Genomic DNA, 21,013 nt, shown 5'->3' on the forward strand with positions numbered 1-21,013 from the left:
ATTTACTCAATTCCGACAGTTTTGAAGGGAGAGTGAAGAATTCATCTAAGTGAAGGATCGAGAGAAGTCGGCATCGTTTGGCAGTTTAATAAAGGATCGACCTTATTGAGTCTTCGTTGAAGAGAACCTGCATTGAGATAACTCTTGCAATAGCGCAATGAGTTCATGCACAAAGGCTCTCTCTCTCTAAAAGGAATTTAAGGTCAGTTGATTTAAACTGTTTAATTTCGGCAACGGGAATCCTGTGGACAGAACCAGCAGTAAAGGTGCGTCGGTGAAAAAATCTTTCTCCAGAGACGTCTCTCCCAATTGAATGTGTAAAACTGTTGGACTTTCGAAGTTATCGCTTTAAGAACTATATCTGACTGTATCGCTTTAAGAACTGTTTTCACACTTAACGCTTTAAGAACCAAAGCCGAGTGGAGTTGATGAACGGCTGCATACCTGTTTAACCTCCGGTTAAAGTTTTCCTTTGTTTTTTTTTTCTCCCTTATCGTTCATATGTGTTTAATAAATGTTTGGTTGCTTTCATAAAACCTGTCTCGATTAATATTCATTATTGCCGGTTACGTAACACATCCACTTTGTCAAATACATGTACAAGATCTAATGGCACAAGGATACTTAACCTTAGTGCTCTGGGTCATACTCATTCCTTATACTCTCTTCTAAATAGATTCTCTGATCATTGATACTTGTCATTTATGACAGTTTACTGTGGGCCAATCAACTGTCAGGTTTTCCTACATTAAAATGGTTCAAGCATTACTACACGTCAAAAAACTACTGGCTTCAAAGCACTTTGGGATGCACCCAAATGAATAAAAAGCCCAGTAACTCTTGACTATTCATTTAGCTAGCTTACCATTTCTGTTACCTGCAATTATTGTGATGTTGGAGGACAGAACCAGGTGAAGCTGCACTGACTTTCCACAAATAAGTAACTGCTTAAATGCACTAATTTTCAGAAGTAGAATTCCATTAGTGGAAGTACTGTAGGACAACAATGGAAATCTAAATCATTAAAAGTGCCTTTGTTACAGGGGAACACCAAGTGGATAAGGTTTCAGGTTTTAGGAAACACACGGAGGAAAGTGGACAAGCATGCACTGGTGGAGTCCTGACAGAGTGGAGAAAATATAATTTCATTTAAGAAACAGAATCACTGACTACTTGCTGCGCCTCCTGAAAGCCAGTTACACAAGTGTTGAGAGCTAGACTCTCTTAAAACCTGGCAGATAACGGCACAATTGATCTCTGGAGGTATCTTTTTTTTTAAAAAAAAGAAAATGGAAATTTCACTGTTCAACAGGTGCAAATAGAATGGAAATTCAAGTATCTCTATTATCTGCATTGACTGGCATCAAACACCATCATATACCCATTAAAGAGAATGTAACACTTCGCCATTCACAAATTCACAACTGTGAAGTTTTAAAACACTGGCCATCAGTTTGCACAAAAAACCTGAGACATCTTGCACACATTATCAGGGTAACTGAGCAGGAAAATCATTGGGTAATATCCACACATTTCAGCAGTAGCTACAAAAAGAAATAATTTTCTTCACTTCAAGAAATGAGGGATAAGTGGGCACCAAACCTAATCTTAGGTAATGGTCCAACAAAGATTTATGAGAAAAAAATATAATGCTTTCTTTTGAATAAGTGAGATTTATCTTGAGCAAATCAAGCTCTTAAAAAGTTTTTGAAATGTTTACCAAGTTAGTAATACTAATAACATGATGCATGGTCTATCCAGTCTCTCCTTGTAACTGAAGCCCTCTTTTCCAGGCTGCATCCCAATGGAAAAACACCTTTCTTGTAGTGCAGCAGTCAGAATTGTACACGATACTCCACACTTGATCATTAGTTACATCAGAATACTGTAGTCCATTCTGTCCACCACTCTGAATGAAGGATTATTGATTTGGTGAGAGGACACTACAGCGCAATTTCAAAAATTAGCTGATTAAAAATTTAGAAATTGTAATTATTCTCTTTATAGCTAAAAAGATTGAAAGGTGATCTTACAGAGCTGTCCATGAAATGTGTTGAGGACGAGTGGTGAAATTTCCAAAAGAGGATAAGCACACATAAGACAGGCAAGCATGCACATAACACATATTAAACATAAATGACAAATCAACAAAAGCCAACATAAAGACTGACCAATGAGTTAACAGGACCAAGTGATACAGGGAGCTGCACGTACTCAAAGGTAAATAGTCTGAAAATGGGAAAGATACAAAATAGTAGCCCAGTGCTTTCTGAAGCTTGACTACATAGAAACATAGAAAATAGGTGCAGGAGTAGGCCATTCGGCTCTTCGAGCCTGCACCACCATTCAGTATGATCATGGCTGATCATCCAACTCAGAACCCTGTACCAGCCTTCCCTCCATACCCCCTGATCCCTTTAGCCACAAGGGCCATATCTAACTCCCTCTTAAATATAGCCAATGAACTGGCCTCAACTGTTTCCTGTGGCAGAGAATTCCACAGATTCACCACTCTCTGCGTGAAGAAGTTTTTCCTAATCTCAGTCCTAAAAGGCTTCCCCTTTATCCTCAAACTGTGACCCCTCATTCTGGACTTCCCCAACATCGGGAACAATCTTCCTGCATCTAGCCTGTCCAATCCCTTTAGGATTTTATACATTTCAATCAGATCCCCCCTCAATCTTCTAAATTCCAATGAGTATAAGCCCAGTTCATCCAGTCTTTCATCATATGAAAATCCTGCCATCCCAGGAATCAATCTGGTGAACCTTCTTTGTACTCCCTCTATGGCAAGGATGTCTTTCCTCAGATTAGGGGACCAAAACTGCACACAATACCCCAGGTGTGGTCTCACCAAGGCCTTGTACAACTGCAGTAGTACCTCCCTGCTCCTGTACTTGGATCCTCTTGCTAAAAATGCCAGCATACCATTCGCCTTCTTCACCGCCTGCTGTACCTGCATGCCCACTTTCAATGACTGGTGTATAATGACACCCAGGTCTCGTTGCACCTCCCCTTTTCCTAATCGGCCACCATTCAGATAATAATCTCTTTTCCTGTTTTTGCCACCAAAGTGGATAACTTCACATTTCTGCCATGAATTTGCCCACTCACCTAGCCTATCCAAGTCTCCCTGCATCCTCTTAGCATCCTCCTCACAGCTAACACTGCCGCCCAGCTTCCTGTCAACCGCAAACTTGGAGATGCTGCATTTAATTCCCTCATCCAAGTCATTAATATATATTGTAAACAACTGGGGTCCCAGCACTGAGCCTTGCGGTACCCCACTAGTCACTGCCTGCCATTCTGAAAAGGTCCCGTTTATTCTCACTCTTTGCTTCCTGTCTGCCAACCAATTCTCTATCCACATCAATACCTTACCCCCAATACCGTGTGCTTTAAGTTTGCACACTAATCTCCTGTGTGGGACCTTGTCAAAAGCCTTTTGAAAATCCGAATATACCACATCCACTGGTTCTCCCCTATCCACTCTACTAGTTACATCCTCACAAAATTCTATGAGATTCGTCAGACATGATTTTCCTTTCATAAATCCATGCTTTGTCCGATGATTTCACCACTTCCCAAATGTGCTGTTATCACATCTTTGATAACTGACTCCAGCAGTTTCCCCACCACCGATGTTAGGCTAACCGGTCTATAATTCCCTGGTTTCTCTCTCCCTCCTTTTTTAAAAAGTGGGGTTACATTAGCCACCCTCCAATCCTCAGGAACTAGTCCAGAATCTAAACAGTTTTGAAAAATTATCACTAATGCATCCAATATTTCTTGGGCTACTTCCTTAAGCACTCTGGGATGCAGACCATCTGGCCCTGGGGATTTATCCGCCTTTAATCCCTTCAATTTACCTAACACCACTTCCCTACTAACATGTATTTCGCTCAGTTCCTCCTTCTCACTGGACCCTCTGTCCCCTAATATTTCCGGAAGATTATTTATGGCCTCCTTAGTGAAGACAGAACCAAAGTAATTATTCAATTGGTCTGCCATGTCCTTGCTCCCCATAATCAATTCACCGGTTTCTGTCTGTAGGGGACCTACATTTGTCTTAACCAATCTTTTTCTTTTCACATATCTATAAAAGCTTTTACAGTCAGTTTTTATGTTCCCTGCCAGTTTTCTCTCATAATCTTTTTTCCCTTTCCTAATTAAGCCCTTTGTCCTCCTCTGCTGAAGTCTGAATTTCTCCCAGTCCTCAAAGACAAAGACAGGGGTGGGGGAAGGCTAGTGTTCAGACAAATTTTCTAGAATATTTTATTTGTTTATTTTTAAAATTCACTGCTCTCTACAAGGGCATGTGGTTACACACCAGGAATGGAGCGAGGATATGCAGAAGCCACATCCTACATTCAAGTGACCAGCTGGTCTTTTTAAAATATATAAACATCTGTATATTAGAAGAGTGACAGATTTGTTGAAAGGCCATAATGAACAGATCTTTGTTAATCTTCTAATCCCTGTGCTGCATTGGGCAGGCTTATCTATTCTGGAACTAGAATAGTTAAATTCTCTTGTTAAGTACTGCAGAGTTGGGACATGTTGATTTATTTACGAATTAAAACGTTCTTTCCAATTGAACACTAAAATGTTTCTTCCAGGTACTATATATATAAATGCTATGGGCAGAGAAGTGGCATATAAAAAAGCCCTTTGGCCCATCATACGTCTACGCTACTCCTTTTTTATTCCCCTACATTCCCCCTAATATTCCCAAGTTCAACTGCTCAACTACACACTTCCATTTCCAGTTGTCAATTAACCTACCCAAGTTCAATTTGAGGTCTGTAGTCCTCCAACGCTTGCAAGAAAAAGTTTGAGAGCCCTTTGCATTTACTTGTTCTGCATTACTCACTCATAAAATGTGGAATGGTCTTCATCTAAGTCACAATAATAGACAAACAGCCTAAACTAATAACACAAACAATTGTATTTTCCTGTCTTTATTGAACACAATGTTCAATCACAGTCCAGGCTGGAAAAAGCATGCGAACCCTTGTACTTATTAACTGGTAGACCCTCCTTTAGCAGCAATAACCTCCAACAAATATTTCCTGTAGCTGCTGATCAGACTTGCACAATGACGAGGAGGAATTTTAGACCATTCCTCCATACAAAACTGTTTGTTCATCAATATTTCTAGGATACCTTGCATAAATTCCCTTCTTCAGGTCATGCCACAGCATCTCAATTGGGTTAACATCTGGACATTGAAAAACTAATTTTCTTCTTTTTAAACCATTCTGTTGATTTACTCGTGTTTCAGACCAGTGTCTTGTTGCATCATCCAATTTCTATTAAGCTTCAGGTGACAGACTGCTACTCTGACATTCTCCTGTAAAATGTTGTGATACAATTTTGAATTCATTGTTCCTTCAATGAATGCAAGCTATCCAGGCCTTGAGGTAGCAAAGCAGCCCCAAACCATGATGCTCCTTCTACTATGCTTCACAGATGGCATGAAGTTTTAGTGCTGGTGTGCAGTGCCCTTTTTCCTCCAAACATAGTGGTGTGCCTTTCTGCCCAAAAGTTCAACTTTTAGCTTATCTGTCCACAGAACATTGTCCCAGAAGTATCCTTTGAAAACTTGAGAGACTGTAGCAAGTTCTAGAGATTTCTGCAGGCCTTTTGCTGTTACACTTGGGTTCTTTTTCACCTCCTTCAGCATTGCACGTTGTGCTCTTGGTGTGATCTTTGCAGGACGCCCACTCATAGGGACAGTAGCAACAGTACTGAGTTTCCTCCATTTATAGACAATTTCTCTTACTGTGGACAGATGAACACTCAGATCTTTAGAAATGCTTTTGTAGCCTTTTCCAGCTTCATACATCTCTACAATTCTTCTTCTAAGTTCCTCTGAATATTGTTTTGATTGAGGCATGGTGCACATAAACAGATCTTTCTTGAGAAGAGCAGGCTCTGTCAGTAACCTGACTTTGGAGGCGTGGGTTGTAGAGGCGCCCTGCCCTATAAAAAAAGACATACAATCTCATCTCATTGATTGGAACACCTGAGTCCAAATAGCTTTTGTAGAAGGCATTACTCCAGAGGTTCACATACCTTTTTTGAACCTAGACTGATTGTTTAAATGGTGTACTCAGTATTGACAAGAAGTACAACTGTTTGTGCGTTATTAGTTCAAGCAGATTGTGTTTGTCTATTATTATGACTTAGATGAAGATCAGACCACATTTTATGAGTAATTAATGCAGAAAACCAGTTACTGCAAAGAATTCACAAACTTTTTCTTGCAACTATCTACGGCTAAGCGAAACAATGTTCCTCAGGGACCAAGATGCAAAAACAGCGGATATATCACATTCAGCACGTAAAATATTAACAATAATATTAACAGATTCTGTGGATGTAAAAGTTGACATTAAGTGCATGCACGACATAAAGTTTAATATACAACAGCATTACTACTACTGGTGCTGTCATAAGTAATGTGATCTGTGATGTAAAATAGGGAATGGTCAGCCTGCACCTTCCTAAAATTTACAATCACCACTTTAATCTTGTCCGCAACGAGACTCAAATTGTGTTCCCACAAGTCCACAAGCCAATCTACCTCCTATCTGTATGCCAACTCATCATTGTTGCTGATGGAGCCAACCACTGTTGTGTCATCAGTGAACTTAATGTTGTGGTTAGAGCTGGGATCTAGCAGTACAGTCATGCGTCAGCAGTGTGAACAGCAGCAGGCTGAGAATGCAATGCAAAGGTGGGGCGGGGGGGGCGCACTGGTGCTTGGCATGACAGAGCTAGAGATGTTGCTGCCAACAGTCTGACGTCTTTCCATCAGGAAGTCCAAGATCCAGTTGCAGAGGGAAGTGTTGAGATCCATCAAGGACAGTTTACCCACTAGCTTCTGAGGAACCAGCATATCCAATGCTAAACTGAAGTCAATGAGTAGCATTCTGATGTAGGAGACACCATTCTCCAGATGAGTAGAGGGCAGAGGCCAATGGGTCCTCAGTGGACCATTTTGGGCAACATGCAAACTGATAGAGGTCCAACATAGTGGAAAGGCACGATTTAATGCAGTTCATGACCAGCTGCTCAAAGCACTTCATTACTATTGAGGTCAGTGCCACTGGACTGTAGTCGTTAAGCAGGTTACTGTTGGCCTCCTGGGTACTGGGATGATGGTGGCATGTCTTTATTATGTGGGAAAAACAGAGCACCCAGAGTAAACCTACATGGTCACAGGAAGAACGTGTAACCCCAGAAACACAGAACAGGCCAGCACTTAACCTAGATTACTGGTAACATGGCACTCCCCAAAATGTTATAAATACTCGGTCAATTGAAATGCTCAAGACAAAGATCAACAGATTTTATTAAGATGGAGATATCAATGAACACGGTGTAAGGTCAGAAAATGTAACTGAGGTACTATTTAGCCATGATAACTCAATGACTGTAACACGCTGCTCTAACACAGACTGAAGCGAGACTTTCCAGGCGCAGATCCATGGTCTCGCGAGACTAACGGATGCCACCACCACATATAAAGATTTAAGGGGTTGAAATGACACAATATGTAACCAAGCAATCTCGTGGTGTGGAATAGAAATTACAGGAGAAATAAATTTAACAATTTTGTTACTATAATAGTGCAAGAAATCCCAAATACAGTATTACTCAAGATCCCAATTTCCCTCACAGTTAAGATGTTCACCTTGTGGATGATAGCACCATGCTCATCATGCCCAAGGCAGAAAATTGTAATTATGGAACAGGATCACATAACAGTATAGCATGTCAGACTTAAAAGATTCAAAGATCCTCCATCATCATTTTTCTTTGGCTTGACATCCATTTGGCTGAGACTATCGTCTGATGAGTTCTTCTGTGTTAAGAACACTGCTTATGTATACTCTGAATGTCATAGACCAAGATGAAAACAGGCAGCATTCTTAATACAAGAGCTTCCAGTCAGGCTTCACAAGAAAGACTGCATCATTGCCTCAATTAGGAATCTATAACAATCTATAACAAACACATTTTTTTTTACCTGTAAGCAGCACCATTCAGCTCAGGATGTACAGCCACAGGGTCAATGCCAGTCCACTGTGCAGCTGCAGCTAGATACTCTTTATTCACACAGTTTTTCAAGGTATCTGGAATCCGTCCTGTTGAGAAGAGGAGAATACAAGTATCTGTCCTGAGGTACTATCAATAGGAGACATGTTCACCCTCAACACCCATTTCCCTAAGGAAAGGACTAATTATTGAAAATGCTCCCAAACTTCACTCTGAAGTACATGAATGTAGCACTAGCAGAAACCTTTTCATGTGGTTCGTGCCAAATAGAGAACGAATTCTCCTCTGGGTGAGAGAATTAATTTAAAAACAGCACATTTCAGATAGAGGGGAAAGAGATAACTAGCTTAGAATATCGCTATTTAGCATTCCCTAGTAAATTTTTTATCCAATTTTTTAAAATATTTTCTTTTATCGTGCTCCTCCAGTGAGCTGGATGGTACATACATTGATTGAAATGAAAGGGATTAGTAGCTCAGGTTAGCTTCTTGCTTGTAGCGTTGTTCACCAAGCTTGGAGATTAGGTCACAAACGTTACATCACCAGTCTAGGTGACATCATCATTGTGCAATTGAGTGTTGTTTCTGCCAAGTGCTCATGTTTATATTGGCCTGACTTGTTCTGATTGGTTGGCTGTCACACTAGCCGCTAGTCTCTGCTGGGTGCCAGCCAACTAGATAGCTGAATGATGTCCGCTGACCTGTATCCCTGGTATGGGCCATTGCGAGTGTTGGTTCCTCTGGCGTCTGCAGCAGCCCCCCGCCCCCCCCGCACTGATACCATAAACCCATTGATGATGTTACCTTGACTGGTGACAAAATGTTTGCAACCTAACCTCCAGGTTTGGTGAACACCCCTACAAACATATATTGCTATCCTAAAGGTGGGCTAACAGATGTGCAACTGTTACAGCTGCACATTGCACCACAGAATTCAGACAGAGTTCAATCGCTCCTAGAGCTTAGGGCTAGATACACTGCGTCTGTAGCTGCTCAAACCTACGCCAGCCATGCTGCCGTATCATTTGATGCGTACAAAAACTGTAGTTTCATTTCATTTTACGTTATGTGTTTATTAAGTCACATTAGTTTAATTTAATAACAATCCTTAATCAAAATTTTAAACTTAAGGCCCAAATCCAACTTAGATGGTGGTGACCGTGAGGCCTTTGAAACATTGTGGAGCACACAGTTTCCAAATATAAGTGAAGATTATTGAACTAGCACACAAGGGCACATTCAAGTTACGGGCTCTGTTGTTCAGTCTCTTTAATTCAAATAAGAATGAAGGATGAGAAAAATAAATATGTTTAATACTACATATTAAATTAACTGAAGTACTTGTGATTCCCACATATCACCACAAACTATCAAAGTTCTCAGAATCTGCAGCATCTACAATATATTTTAATCACCTAGATTTATGGGTTGAAGACAAACCAAAAACAGCAATAATCACAGGTTTCAACTCAGGTCTCCAGAACAGGGGCCGCCGTGGTTAACAGTAGGGGTCCATGACATAAAAAAGGTTGGGAACCCCTGCTCCTGAATCTTGCAACAATCAAACAATATTCTGGAAGAATCCAGATTTAGGGACCACTATTTAAAAATTAAAGTTTGTCAATTCAAACAGAAGTGAGGCAAATTTTTCCCTCTATTAAAGGGTCAAAAGTCTTAGGAACTCCCTATTTGACGGTAAAAACACAGACTGAATCATTTAAGTAGAGGTAAACAGATACTTGTTAAACCGAGGTTTAGGACTCCATTCTGCAGCAAATGAAGTGAGACGTGTCTTTCACTGTGGCTCTACTTTTTATATCTTACATTCCACTGATAGATCCTTTTTAAGTTGAAGATTCACTATTTTTGTTGAAGGATTTATGATTTAACTATGATGGCAGGAAGTCGATCCAGTGTTGAATTGAGACGCTGCAAGATCCTTCCCGAAACGGAACAATCCGAACAAAGAAATCGGAGGATCTTTCTACTTTAGGAAGAATACAGGAAATAGAAAAGGCTTGTCAGAAGGGCAATGTTATGATAATTGTGGGGGATTTTAACATGTGAGTGGATTGGGAAAATCAGGTAGGCTCTGGATCTCAAGACAGAGAATTTGTAGAATGTCTGCGAGATGGCTTTTTAGAACAGCTTGTTGCTGAGCCCACTAGTGGATTGGCTGTACTGGATTGGGTATTGTGTAATGAACTGGAGGTGATTAGAGAGATTGAGGTGAAGGAACCCTTAGGAGGCAGTGATCATAACATGATTGAGTTCACTGTGAAATTTGAAAAAGAGAAGCCGAAATCTGATGTGTCGGTATTTCAGTGGAGTAAAGGAAATTACAGTGGCATGAGAGAGGAACTGGCCAAAGTTGACTGGAAAGGGACACGGGCGGGAAGGACGGCAGAGCAGCAGTGGTTGGAGTTTATGCGAGAAGTGAGGAAGGTGCAAGACAGGTATATTCCAAAAAAGAAGAAATTTTCGAATGGAAAAAGGATGCAACCGTGGCTGACAAGAGAAGTCAAAGCCAAAGTTAAAGCAAAGGAGGGTCATAGAAGGAAGCAAAAATTAGTGGAAAGACAGAGGATTAGGAAGTTTTTAAAAGCTTACAAAAGGAAACCAAGAAGGGTCATTAAGAGAGAAAAGATTAACTATGAAAGGAAGCTAGCAAATAATATCAAAGAGGAGATTAAAAGCTTTTTCAAGTATATAAAGAGTAAAAGACAGATGAGAGTAGATATAGGACCGATAGAAAATGATGCTGGAGAAATTGTAATGGGAGATAAGGAGATGGCAGAGGAACTGAACGAGTATTTTGCATCAGTCTTCACTGAGGAAGACATCAGCAGTATACCAGACACTCAAGGGTGGCAGGGAAGAGAAGTGTGCGCAGTCACAATTACGACAGAGAAAGTACTCAGGAAGCTGAATAGTCTAAAGGTAGATAAATCACCCGGACCAGATGGAATGCACCCTCATGTTCTGAAGGAAGTAGCTGTGGAGATAGCGGAGGCATTAGCGATGATCTTTCAAAAGTCGATAGAGTCTGGCATGGTTCCAGAGGACTGGAAGATTGCAAATGTCACTCCGCTATTTAAGAAGGGGGCAAGGAAGCAAAAAGGAAATTATAGACCTGGTAGCTTGACATCGGTGGTTGGCAAGTTGATGGAGTCGATTGTCAAGGATGAGGTTACAGAGTTCCTGGAGGCATATGACAAGATAGGCAGAACTCAGCATGGATTCCTTAAAGGAAAATCCTGCCTGACAAACTTATTACAATTTTTTGAGGAAACTACAAGTAGGCTAGACAAGGGAGATGCAGTGGATGTTGCATATTTGGATTTTCAGAAGGCCTTTGATGAGGCTACTTAACAAGATAAGAGCTCATGGAATTACAGGAAAGTTACATACATGGATAGAGTGTTGGCTGATTGGCAGGAAACAGAGTGTGGGAATAAAGGGATCCTATTCTGGTTGGCTGCCGGTTACCAGTGGTGTTCCACAGGGGTCCGTGTTGGGGCCACTTCTTTTTACAGTGTACATCAACAACTTGGATTATGGAATAGATGGCTTTGTGGCTAAGTTTGCTGACGATATGAAGATAGGTGGAGGGGCCGGTAGTGCTGAGGGGGCAGAGAGTCTGCAGAGAGACTTGGATAGAATGGAAGAATGGGCAAAGAACTGGCAAATGAAATACAATGTTGGCAAGTGTATGGTTATGCACTTTGGCAGAAGAAATTAACGGGCAGACTATTATTTAAATGGGGAGAGAATTCAAAGTTCTGAGATGCAACGGGACTTGGGAATCCTCGTACAGGATACCCTTAAGATTAACCTCCAGGTTGAGTCGGTGGTGAAGAAGGTGAATGCAATGTTGGTATTCATTTCTACAGGAATAGAGTATAGGTGCAGGGATGTGATGTTGAGGCTCTATAAGGCGCTGCTGAGACCTCACTTGGAGTACTGTGGGCAGTTTTGGTCTCCTCGTTTAAGAAAGGATGTGCTGATGTTGGAGAGGGTACAGAGAAGATTCACTAGAATGATTCCGGGAATGAGAGGGTTAACATATGAGGAACGTTTGTCTGCTCTTGGACTGTATTCCTTGGAGTTTAGAAGAATGAGGGGAGACCTCATAGAAACATTTCGAATGTTGAAAGGCATGGACAGAGTGGATGTGGCAAAGTTGTTTCCCATGATGGGGGAGTCTAGTACGACAGGGCATGACTTAAGGATTGAAAGGCGCCCATTCAGAATAGAGATGCAAAATTTTTTTAGCCAGAGGGTGGTGAATCTATGGAATTTGTTGCCACGGGCGACAGTGGAGGCCAAGTCATTGGGTGTATTAAGGCAGAGATTGATAGGTATCTGAGTAGCCAGGGTATCAAAGGTTATGGTGAGAAGGCGAGGGAGTGGGACTGAATGGGAGAATGGATCAGCTCATGATAAAATGGCAGAGCAGACTCAATGGGCCGAATGGCCGACTTCTGCTCCTTTGTCTGATGGTCTAATATTCTCTTCAATACAAGATATGAAACTTGAATTTGGATCGCTTAACACTAAGATTGATAAACTGACGGATGCTAACGGAAAGCTTGAAAAATCTATCTTTACTGTTCAAGAATCTTTGAAGAATTTGGATTTTCAATTTCAGACTCTTAAACAGACTATTCATCAAATTGAGAGGGAACAGCAGTCATTCAGGCAAACTTAACGAGCAAGAATTGAAGATGTCATCTATGGAAAAGAAACTTAATGAAGTTACTTTGGAATTATCAAGAATGAAGAAAAAAAAGATTGATTTAGATAGCAGAATGCACAGGAGGAACTTGCATTGGGTTTGTCTGAAAATACTGAAACCGGTGACCTGTTAAAAGTTCTTTTCAGATATGCTGCATTCACTTTTTAATGGGATTCTTGAAGCGAACCCTGTACTCAATACAGCTTCTCAAATCCCACGATCTGAGCCCCCACCCAAGCTACGTCCACGACCACTGATACTATCCCTGCATTATTTTACAACCACCGAGAGACAAGAAAAAGGGGTCAGCTAATCTACAATTCAACAGAAATTCGTACAGTGGAGGACTTCGCCCTGGAAATCTTTGCCGAAAGAAGGAAATACCAGGGGTTGATGGCTGAATTAGATAAAATGAAATGTCGTCTGTCGCTTTGTTATCCAGCACATTTGATAATTTTTCCACCTGACTCTCAGCCACAAAAGATTAACTCTCCAGAAGGTGGTTGAGAATTTATCAAGGGGCTTAAGTCTATGTTGAATGAGAGTTGCTTTTTAGATTCTGGAAGGGACTTTTATACCATTCTCTATCAATAAATAAAACTAGAAGGGTATCTATTTTTGTTAACTCTAAAATCCCTTTTGTACATTTTAATACTGTTACTGATATGATTGGAAGATATTTAATCGTCACTAGTCTGCTATGTGGTCAAAAGGTGGCTTTGGTACATGTTTATGCACCCAATTCAGACAGTCCTGAATTTTTTAAAGAAGCTATTTTCCACGCTCCCGAATCTAAATGAATATAAGCTGATTATGGGCAGTGACTTCAACTGCTGTCTTAATCCGTCAATTGACAGGTCATCAACCAATCCGTTGCTTCCTAATAAAGCGGCGACCTGTATTATTATTTTCTATTAGAACATGGCTTGGTGGATATTTGGAGATATAGGAACCCTAATGACAAAGACACTTTTTTTCCCACACGTACATCATAAATATTCAAAAATTGATTATTTTTTTCTAGACACACGATTGTTGTATTCCGTTGCCGACTGTGCATATGATGTCATTGCGTTGGCGGATCACGCACCCATGAAATTAACTTTGAGGCTTTCTGATAATATTTTGAAAATGTCACAGTGGAGACTGAATCCCATATTGTTACAAGACCCAACTTTTGTTAGTTTTATCAAGGAGCAAATTTCTTTATTTTTTGAACTTAATACAACTGAAGGTATGTCAAATTTGGTTATATGGGATACAATGAAATCTTTTCTTAGGGGACAGATAATTGCATATTAAGCAGGTTTAAGAAGGAAAACCTAAGCAGAACTTTTAGTGATTACTAATAAAATTAAAGAGATAGGTAAAATATATTCAGTAAGACCTAGTGAAGATCTATATAAGGAAAGGGTTGAACTCCAAACACAGCATGATCTGCTTTTGACCATTCCCATTGAGCAGCAACTTTTTAAATCCAAAAGTCAATTTTATATACATGGTGATGAATCAGGTAAATTGCTGGCTGGTCAGCTGAAGGCAAATATGGTCAGAAGACAGATTTTGAAAATACGTAGACCAGACAGAACTGAAACATTAGACCCTCATGAAATTAATAAGATATTTATGGATTTCTATTCTAATCTATATAAATCTGAATTTTCTGATACTATCTTTATGAATAGATTTTTGCAAAAGTTAAATATACCTAAAATTTCTATTCAAGATATTAACACATTAGATGCACCTATTAAACAAGAGGAAATAGCTAGGGCTATATCCTCTATGCAACTAAGGAAAGCTCAGGGACCAGATGGATATATAGTGGAATTTTATAAGACTTTTACTGAAATGCTTACATCACATCTATGCCAAACTTTCACTGATTCTATATCCTCTGGGAACCTCTCCAAAACTTTTTATGAGGCATCAATCTCATTGATCCCTAAAAAAGGAAAAGATCTATCTGAATGTGCCTTCTATAGACCAATTTCCTTACTGAATGTGGACTTTAAAATTTTCTCTAAAATTCTGGCTAATAGGCTTAAGAATATTTTACCTACTGTTATTTCAAATGATCAAACTGGCTTTACTAAAAATAGGTATTCACATTTTAATATTCGAAGATTGTTAAATATTATTTATTCTCCCTCAGTTAAAGAATCTGAACGCATTGTTTCTCTCGATGCAGAGAAAGCCTTTGATAGGGTGGAATGGCCCTATTTATTTCAGGTTTTGGAGAGATTTAATTTTGGTCTGGGATTTATCTCCTGGATCAAACTGATCTATCAAGCCCTGGTGGCTGCGGTTATAACTAACAAACAAAAATCTCCTTATTTTAGACTATATAGAGGAACTCGTCAAATCCTCTTAGTCCTTTATTATTTAATTTGGCTTTAGAACCACTTGCTATTGCTCTTAGGGATTCCAACTCTGTTCAGGGTATTAAGAGAGGGGATAAAGTACATAAGGTTTCGTTGTACGCAGATGACTTATAAGTTTACATTTCAGACACTAGGAAATCTATCCCTTCTATGTTATCCATATTTACTGAATTTAGTACTTTCTCTGGATACAAGTTAAATTTACATAAAAGTGAATTATTTCCTATTAATAACTATTCGGATCAATATGATCTAATACCTTTTAATATTGCTAAAAATTATTTTACCTATCTTGGTATTAAAATTACTAAAACTTTTGTAAGATTTATATAAATATAATTTTCTTCCTTTAATTGAATATCCACAACAAACGCTTTCTAATTGGTCGCCTATGACATTGTCGTTAATTGGTCGAATAAACGCTATAAAAATGACAATTTTACCGAAATTCTTATACACGTTTCAAGCTGTTCCATTGTTTTTTGATAGAATAGATTCTATGATCTTATCATATATCTGGAATAATAAAAGCTCCAGAGTGAGTAAACCTTTATTGCAAAAATTTAAAAAAGATGGTGGCTTGGCTTTACCAAACTTCAGACTCTATTACTGGGCAATTAATATTTGTTATATTACTTTTTGGATTCACTGTATAGATATGCAGGACTGTCCTTCATGGTTGGACTTAGAGGAGAACTCGGTAAAGGGGTTCTCCTGGGCTTCTTTGCTGAGAGCTCCTGAAGGATCCCGATCCACTTACTGTATTTTTTTGGCTCTCCTCCATTATGTCTTGTTTAAGTTTGGAGAAAATAAGTTGGACGTTTGATACATCTTTTAAATTTGAGCAAACTTGGCGACCTTTTATTCAATATTTTCATATGATCTAATTCTTATTACTTTTATAGTTAATTATTCTTTTTTCTCTGTGAATTTTTTAGATTTGATCAGAAGGATTTTGCCTTTTTTTTTCAACTGTATCCTCAAAATAGACTGCCCAGTACACCTTTTTTTTTGTTTTAGGCTAGTTTATTGGGTTTTTTCTTCCCTCTCAATAATAGAACATTTTGCATCTTTTTCCCCCATGAACTGTTAAGAGGAGAGGTGGTTCTCTTTTCTCTTTATATTAGCTTAATACTGTACATGATTTTGACAGCGTACGCTCCCTTTCTTTGTTTGTATTATTACTGAATTATGTATTTGAGATAACCTCTCCTCCGGTTTGTATTTACCCTTATTCTTTTAAATCAATAAAAAAAAGACTGAAAGTAAACCAGGGTTTAATAGTCATCTTGAATAGACAGGAATGCAAAACTAATTCAGTTCAGATCGGCCATGATCTTATTAATGGAGGAACAGATTGAAGAGCAGAGTGACGAACTCCTGCTTCACACATTCAAATATCTGTAACTACTGAAGTAAAACTGAATGATAGAATTACTCTGCAAGTCAGGCAACATCTCAGACCCAGAGTGTTAAAATCTTTCTCTTTCCACAGATGCTGCCTGACATGATTTTTTTCAGTCTGTTGTTCTATTTTCAGCATCTGAGTTTCTATTTTGACTTTCACTGGTAAGTGCCAATTCATAACTACAAGAGATGTTGAAAAGGACTGAGGAGCTATAAAGCAAGATCACTCTTCTGCTGCAGTTTGTGCTGTAATTGTTTCTACCACAGGATAGCACAAGTACAATTCCCATGCTGATGGTAAGGCACACTCCTGTCCTCTTGTGGCTGATTCAGTATTTGGTATTTGCTCCAACTGCACAAATATATCTAAAGCAGGACTATAAGGTAATTTTAAAAAGTTGCAATTAAAAAAGAATTAGTTGCAATTATGAATAGAATACAAATACTCTATATTGTTTTATGGAAAACATTGCCTTTATAACCTTTTGTGATATTTTGAATTCTTATCTTTATATTAAAAAACATTCCGTGAATTTGTTCTGAAAGTCTAAAAACTACTCCAGATCACAGGAGTCTTCTAATTCCAGCATCTTTGCACATCACTGATTTCATTTGTTCCACCAAGAACGCGAACAGATAAGCCAATTTGCCTTGGCCCTTGTCCTTGAAAATCGAAATGAAGCTGTTTCAAAACTGACAAAACTAACAGGATGCATACTTTTTATTAATTGTAAGGCACAACAGCCATGGCACTGCACACATGGAGTGCTCATTCCAGGACCGTTCCTCCCCATTTCCTAATTAATAATACTCAGACCGCAAACATCACATCATACCTGTGATAGCTCTTCGGATTTCTCTAGCTGCCTCTTCTCGCACTTCAATTGAAGCCTGCTCACTATACCACGCTGTGTGTGGGGTGCAAATGAGATTTGGTGCATCCTTCAAGGGCCCCTGACTAAAGCTAAAAGACACCAAGAAGAAATTATAAATGTAGTATCTTACAAATCTGAGAAAAAAAAAGCTTTTCAAGAACAAGCATGAGAAATAGTCCTGTAGAGTATAAATGCATCTTTTTGTTGCAAGTTTAATGGACCAGCCATCTAACTCCTTTGGTTTGAACACTACTACAATGACTTGAGGTGAAGCCAAGTGGATAGATGTTATGAAATCACAAAATAATTATTAAGAATTGAATTCATGATGTGAACAACAATTTGACAGACAGCAAGACAAATGCCACAGCAGCTTTTTCTCATTTCACACTTGTAGTAAAAAGCTACATTATCCTTGGGCCATTCCTTAACAGTTCAATGTGGATAAAGGCTTCAGAGTAAATTAAAAACTTGGTACTTTATCAAACCTTTATTAGAGTGCAGTTTATGAAATTGTAACCGAGAGGTGGACTATCTTTGTCTAACAGTCTGACTTTGTTCCAGTACTCTCAGATTTGGTCTGCATTGATTGGGAATATCCAAGTGAATGCAAATGCTGGTAATACTGTTGATCTATAAGAAAAGCTTATTCACAACAGAGGGCCATATATTTCACTCATGCTATATGGGTTGAATCACAAGATCGTCATCCGAGATGAACACCTGCTGTGTCAGTTTTATACTACAGTTTTAGCCCTGGAGGGAAGGGCTCCCTATAAAAAGTATTCACTCACCTTGCAAATTTTCATGTTTTATTGTTTTACAACATTGAATCACAGTGGATTTATTGTTTTTTACCCCCACACCAACAAAAAAAGACTTTTGTGTCAAAGTGAAAACTGATCTCTACAAAGTGATCTAAATTAATTACAAATATAAAACACAAAATAATTGATTGCACAAGTATTCATCCCCTTTAACATGACACCAAATCATCACTGGTACAACTAATTGGTTTTTGAAGTCACATAATTAGTTAAATGGAATTCATTAGTGTATAATCAATTGATTGTAGTAAAAATACACCTGTATCTGGAAGGTCCAACTGCTGGTGAGTCAGTATCCTGGCAAAAATTACAAAATATAGATGAAAGAACATTCCGAGCAACTTCACAAAAAAATTTATTGAAAAGCACATGTCAGGAGATGGATACATGAAAATTTCCAAGTTACTGAATATACCTTTGAGTACAGTTAAGTCAATCATCGAGAAATGGAAAGAATATTGAACAGCTGTAAATCTGCCTAGAGAAAGCAGTCCTAAAAAACTGTGTGACCATGCAAGCAGGGGACTGTTGTGGGAGTCCACTAACAGACCTATGACAACTCTGGAGGAGTTACAAGCTTCAGTGGCTGAGATGGGAGAGACGGAACTGAAATGTTCCATCTCCTATAATAATTGTTGCCCGGGTGCTTCACCAGTCACAGCTTTATGGGAAGAGTGGCGAAGGGAAAGCCACTGTTGGAAAAAAAACACAATTCACATGATATCTCGGTTAGAGTTTGCCAGAAGGCATGTTGGAGACTCTGAAGTCAGCTGGAAGAAAGGTTCTATGGTCTGATGAAACCAAAACTGAGCTTTTTGGCTATCACACTAAACGCTATGTTTGGCATAAGCCAAACAGCACACATCATCAAAAACACACCACCCCTACTGTGAAGCATGGTGGTACATCATGCTGTGGGGATGCTTCACTGCAGCAGGCCCTGGAAAGCTTGTGAAGGTAGAAGGTAAAATGAACGCAGTAAATTACAGGGAAATCCTGGAGAAAAACCTGATGCACTCTGCAAGAGAATTGCAACTTAGGAGAAGATTTGTTTTCCAGGAAGACAATGACCCCAAGCACAAAGCCAAAGCTACACAGGTACAGCTTAAAAAAAAAGTTAATGTCCTGGAGGGACAAAGTCAAAGCCCCGACTGCAATCCAATTGAGAATTTGTGGCTGGACTTGTAAATGGCTGTTCACTCATGACCTCCATGTAATATGACAAAGTTTGTGAAGAAGAATGAGGAAAATTTGCAGTGTTCAGATGTACAAAGCTGATAGACACCTATCCACACAGAATCAAGGCTGTAATGGCTGCTGAAGGTGCACCTACTAAATACTGACTTGAAGGGGGTGAGGACTTCTGTAATCAATTATTTTGTGCCTAATAATTGTAATAAATATAGACAAATTTGTAGAATTTTTTTCCACTTTGACACTAAGAAGTGTTTTCTGTTGATCAGCCAAAAAAGCCAAAATGAATCCAGTGATTCTATGTTGTAAAACATTAAAACATGAAAACTTCCAAGGGAGGGTGAGTTCTTTTTATAGGCACTGTAAGTCTATTGTTTAATTAACTTTCATCTTAAAGTAAATCAGCATCAAAATTGCTCAAAAGCCAAGAATGAAATTTTCTTTACTCAATGCTCCACCCTCTGTTTGAGCTGCTGAGTTTTCATCTAGATTAGATTCAACTTTATTGTCATTGTGCAGATACAAAGCCAATGAAATGCATTTAGCATCTGACCAGAAATGCAAAGAATAGTGTTATTTACAAAATAACTGTGAATAAAAAGTAAGTGCTACAGCACACAAATATAAAAGTACTGAGACAGTATGATATGGATGCAATGCTGCTTAGCGCTGTGATGAGAGGTTCAGCAGTGTCACAGCCTCAGGGAAGAAGCTCTTCCTGTGCCTGCTGGTATGGGAGCGGAGGCTCCTGTAGCGCCCACCGGATGGGAGGAGAGTAAAAAGTCCATGGTTAGGGTGAGATGCATCTCTGATAATACTTTTCGCCCTACCCACGCAGCGTTTATGGTAGATGTTCTCAATGGTGGGCAATTGGGTGCCGATAATCCTCTGGGCAGTTTTCACCACACGCTGGAGTGCTTTGCGGTCCGATATGGGACAGTTGCCATACCACACTGAGATGCAGTTGGTGAGTATGCTCTCAACGGTACAGCGGTAAAAGTCCATCAGTATCCTGGGACAGAGGTGAGCTTTCTTGATGCTCCGCAGGAAGTAAAGGCGCTGTTGCGTCTTTTTGATCAGAATGGGGGAGCTCAGGGACCTGGTTGGCGTGCCTGAAGTCCACTATGATCTCCTTGGTCTTCTGGGTGTTAAGGGCCAGATTGTTGTCGGCACACCACGTGGCCAGGTGTGCTGTAATTGAAGAATTGCTGTAATCTATAATTGAAGGATAGAAGGAATTATGCTGACGCCTTTATACAATGGAGGAGAATTATAGATAAGGAACATTCCTCTCCTTGTGGCCTAAACCACACTCCTTCTGCCCAATGAGGCCTCTTTTTTTTTTTTAAAAGACAGTGCTTCTTCCTTGCCACTCTTCCATAAATACCCTTTTTGTGCAAGCCTAGAGATTGTGCAGCCATGAACTTCATCTCCAGTTGCAGACACTCCCTTCTGCAGCTCACTCAAGAGTGACTGTTGGCATCACAGCAGCCTCTGAGAAGTGCCATTCTTCTCTGGTGAC

At 39.4% G+C, this 21,013-nt stretch overlaps 1 protein-coding gene across 5 annotated transcripts in view; it reads right to left on the bottom strand.

Annotated features, from left to right (window-relative positions):
- Nucleotides 1–21,013, bottom strand: part of LOC140200367 (C-terminal-binding protein 1-like) — a 159,824-nt gene that overhangs the window by 3,614 nt on the left and 135,197 nt on the right. For all 5 annotated transcript variants that reach the window (XM_072263595.1, XM_072263592.1, XM_072263591.1 and 2 more), the window contains 2 exons: nucleotides 17,432–17,559; nucleotides 8,039–8,156 (listed from right to left, as the gene is read on the bottom strand). In XM_072263595.1, the coding sequence (XP_072119696.1) occupies nucleotides 8,039–8,156; nucleotides 17,432–17,559 (246 nt within the window). The remainder of the gene's footprint in view (nucleotides 1–8,038; nucleotides 8,157–17,431; nucleotides 17,560–21,013) is intronic.

The sequence above is a fragment of the Mobula birostris genome, chromosome 7, assembly GCF_030028105.1.
Source record: "Mobula birostris isolate sMobBir1 chromosome 7, sMobBir1.hap1, whole genome shotgun sequence".
NCBI lineage: Eukaryota > Metazoa > Chordata > Chondrichthyes > Myliobatiformes > Myliobatidae > Mobula > Mobula birostris.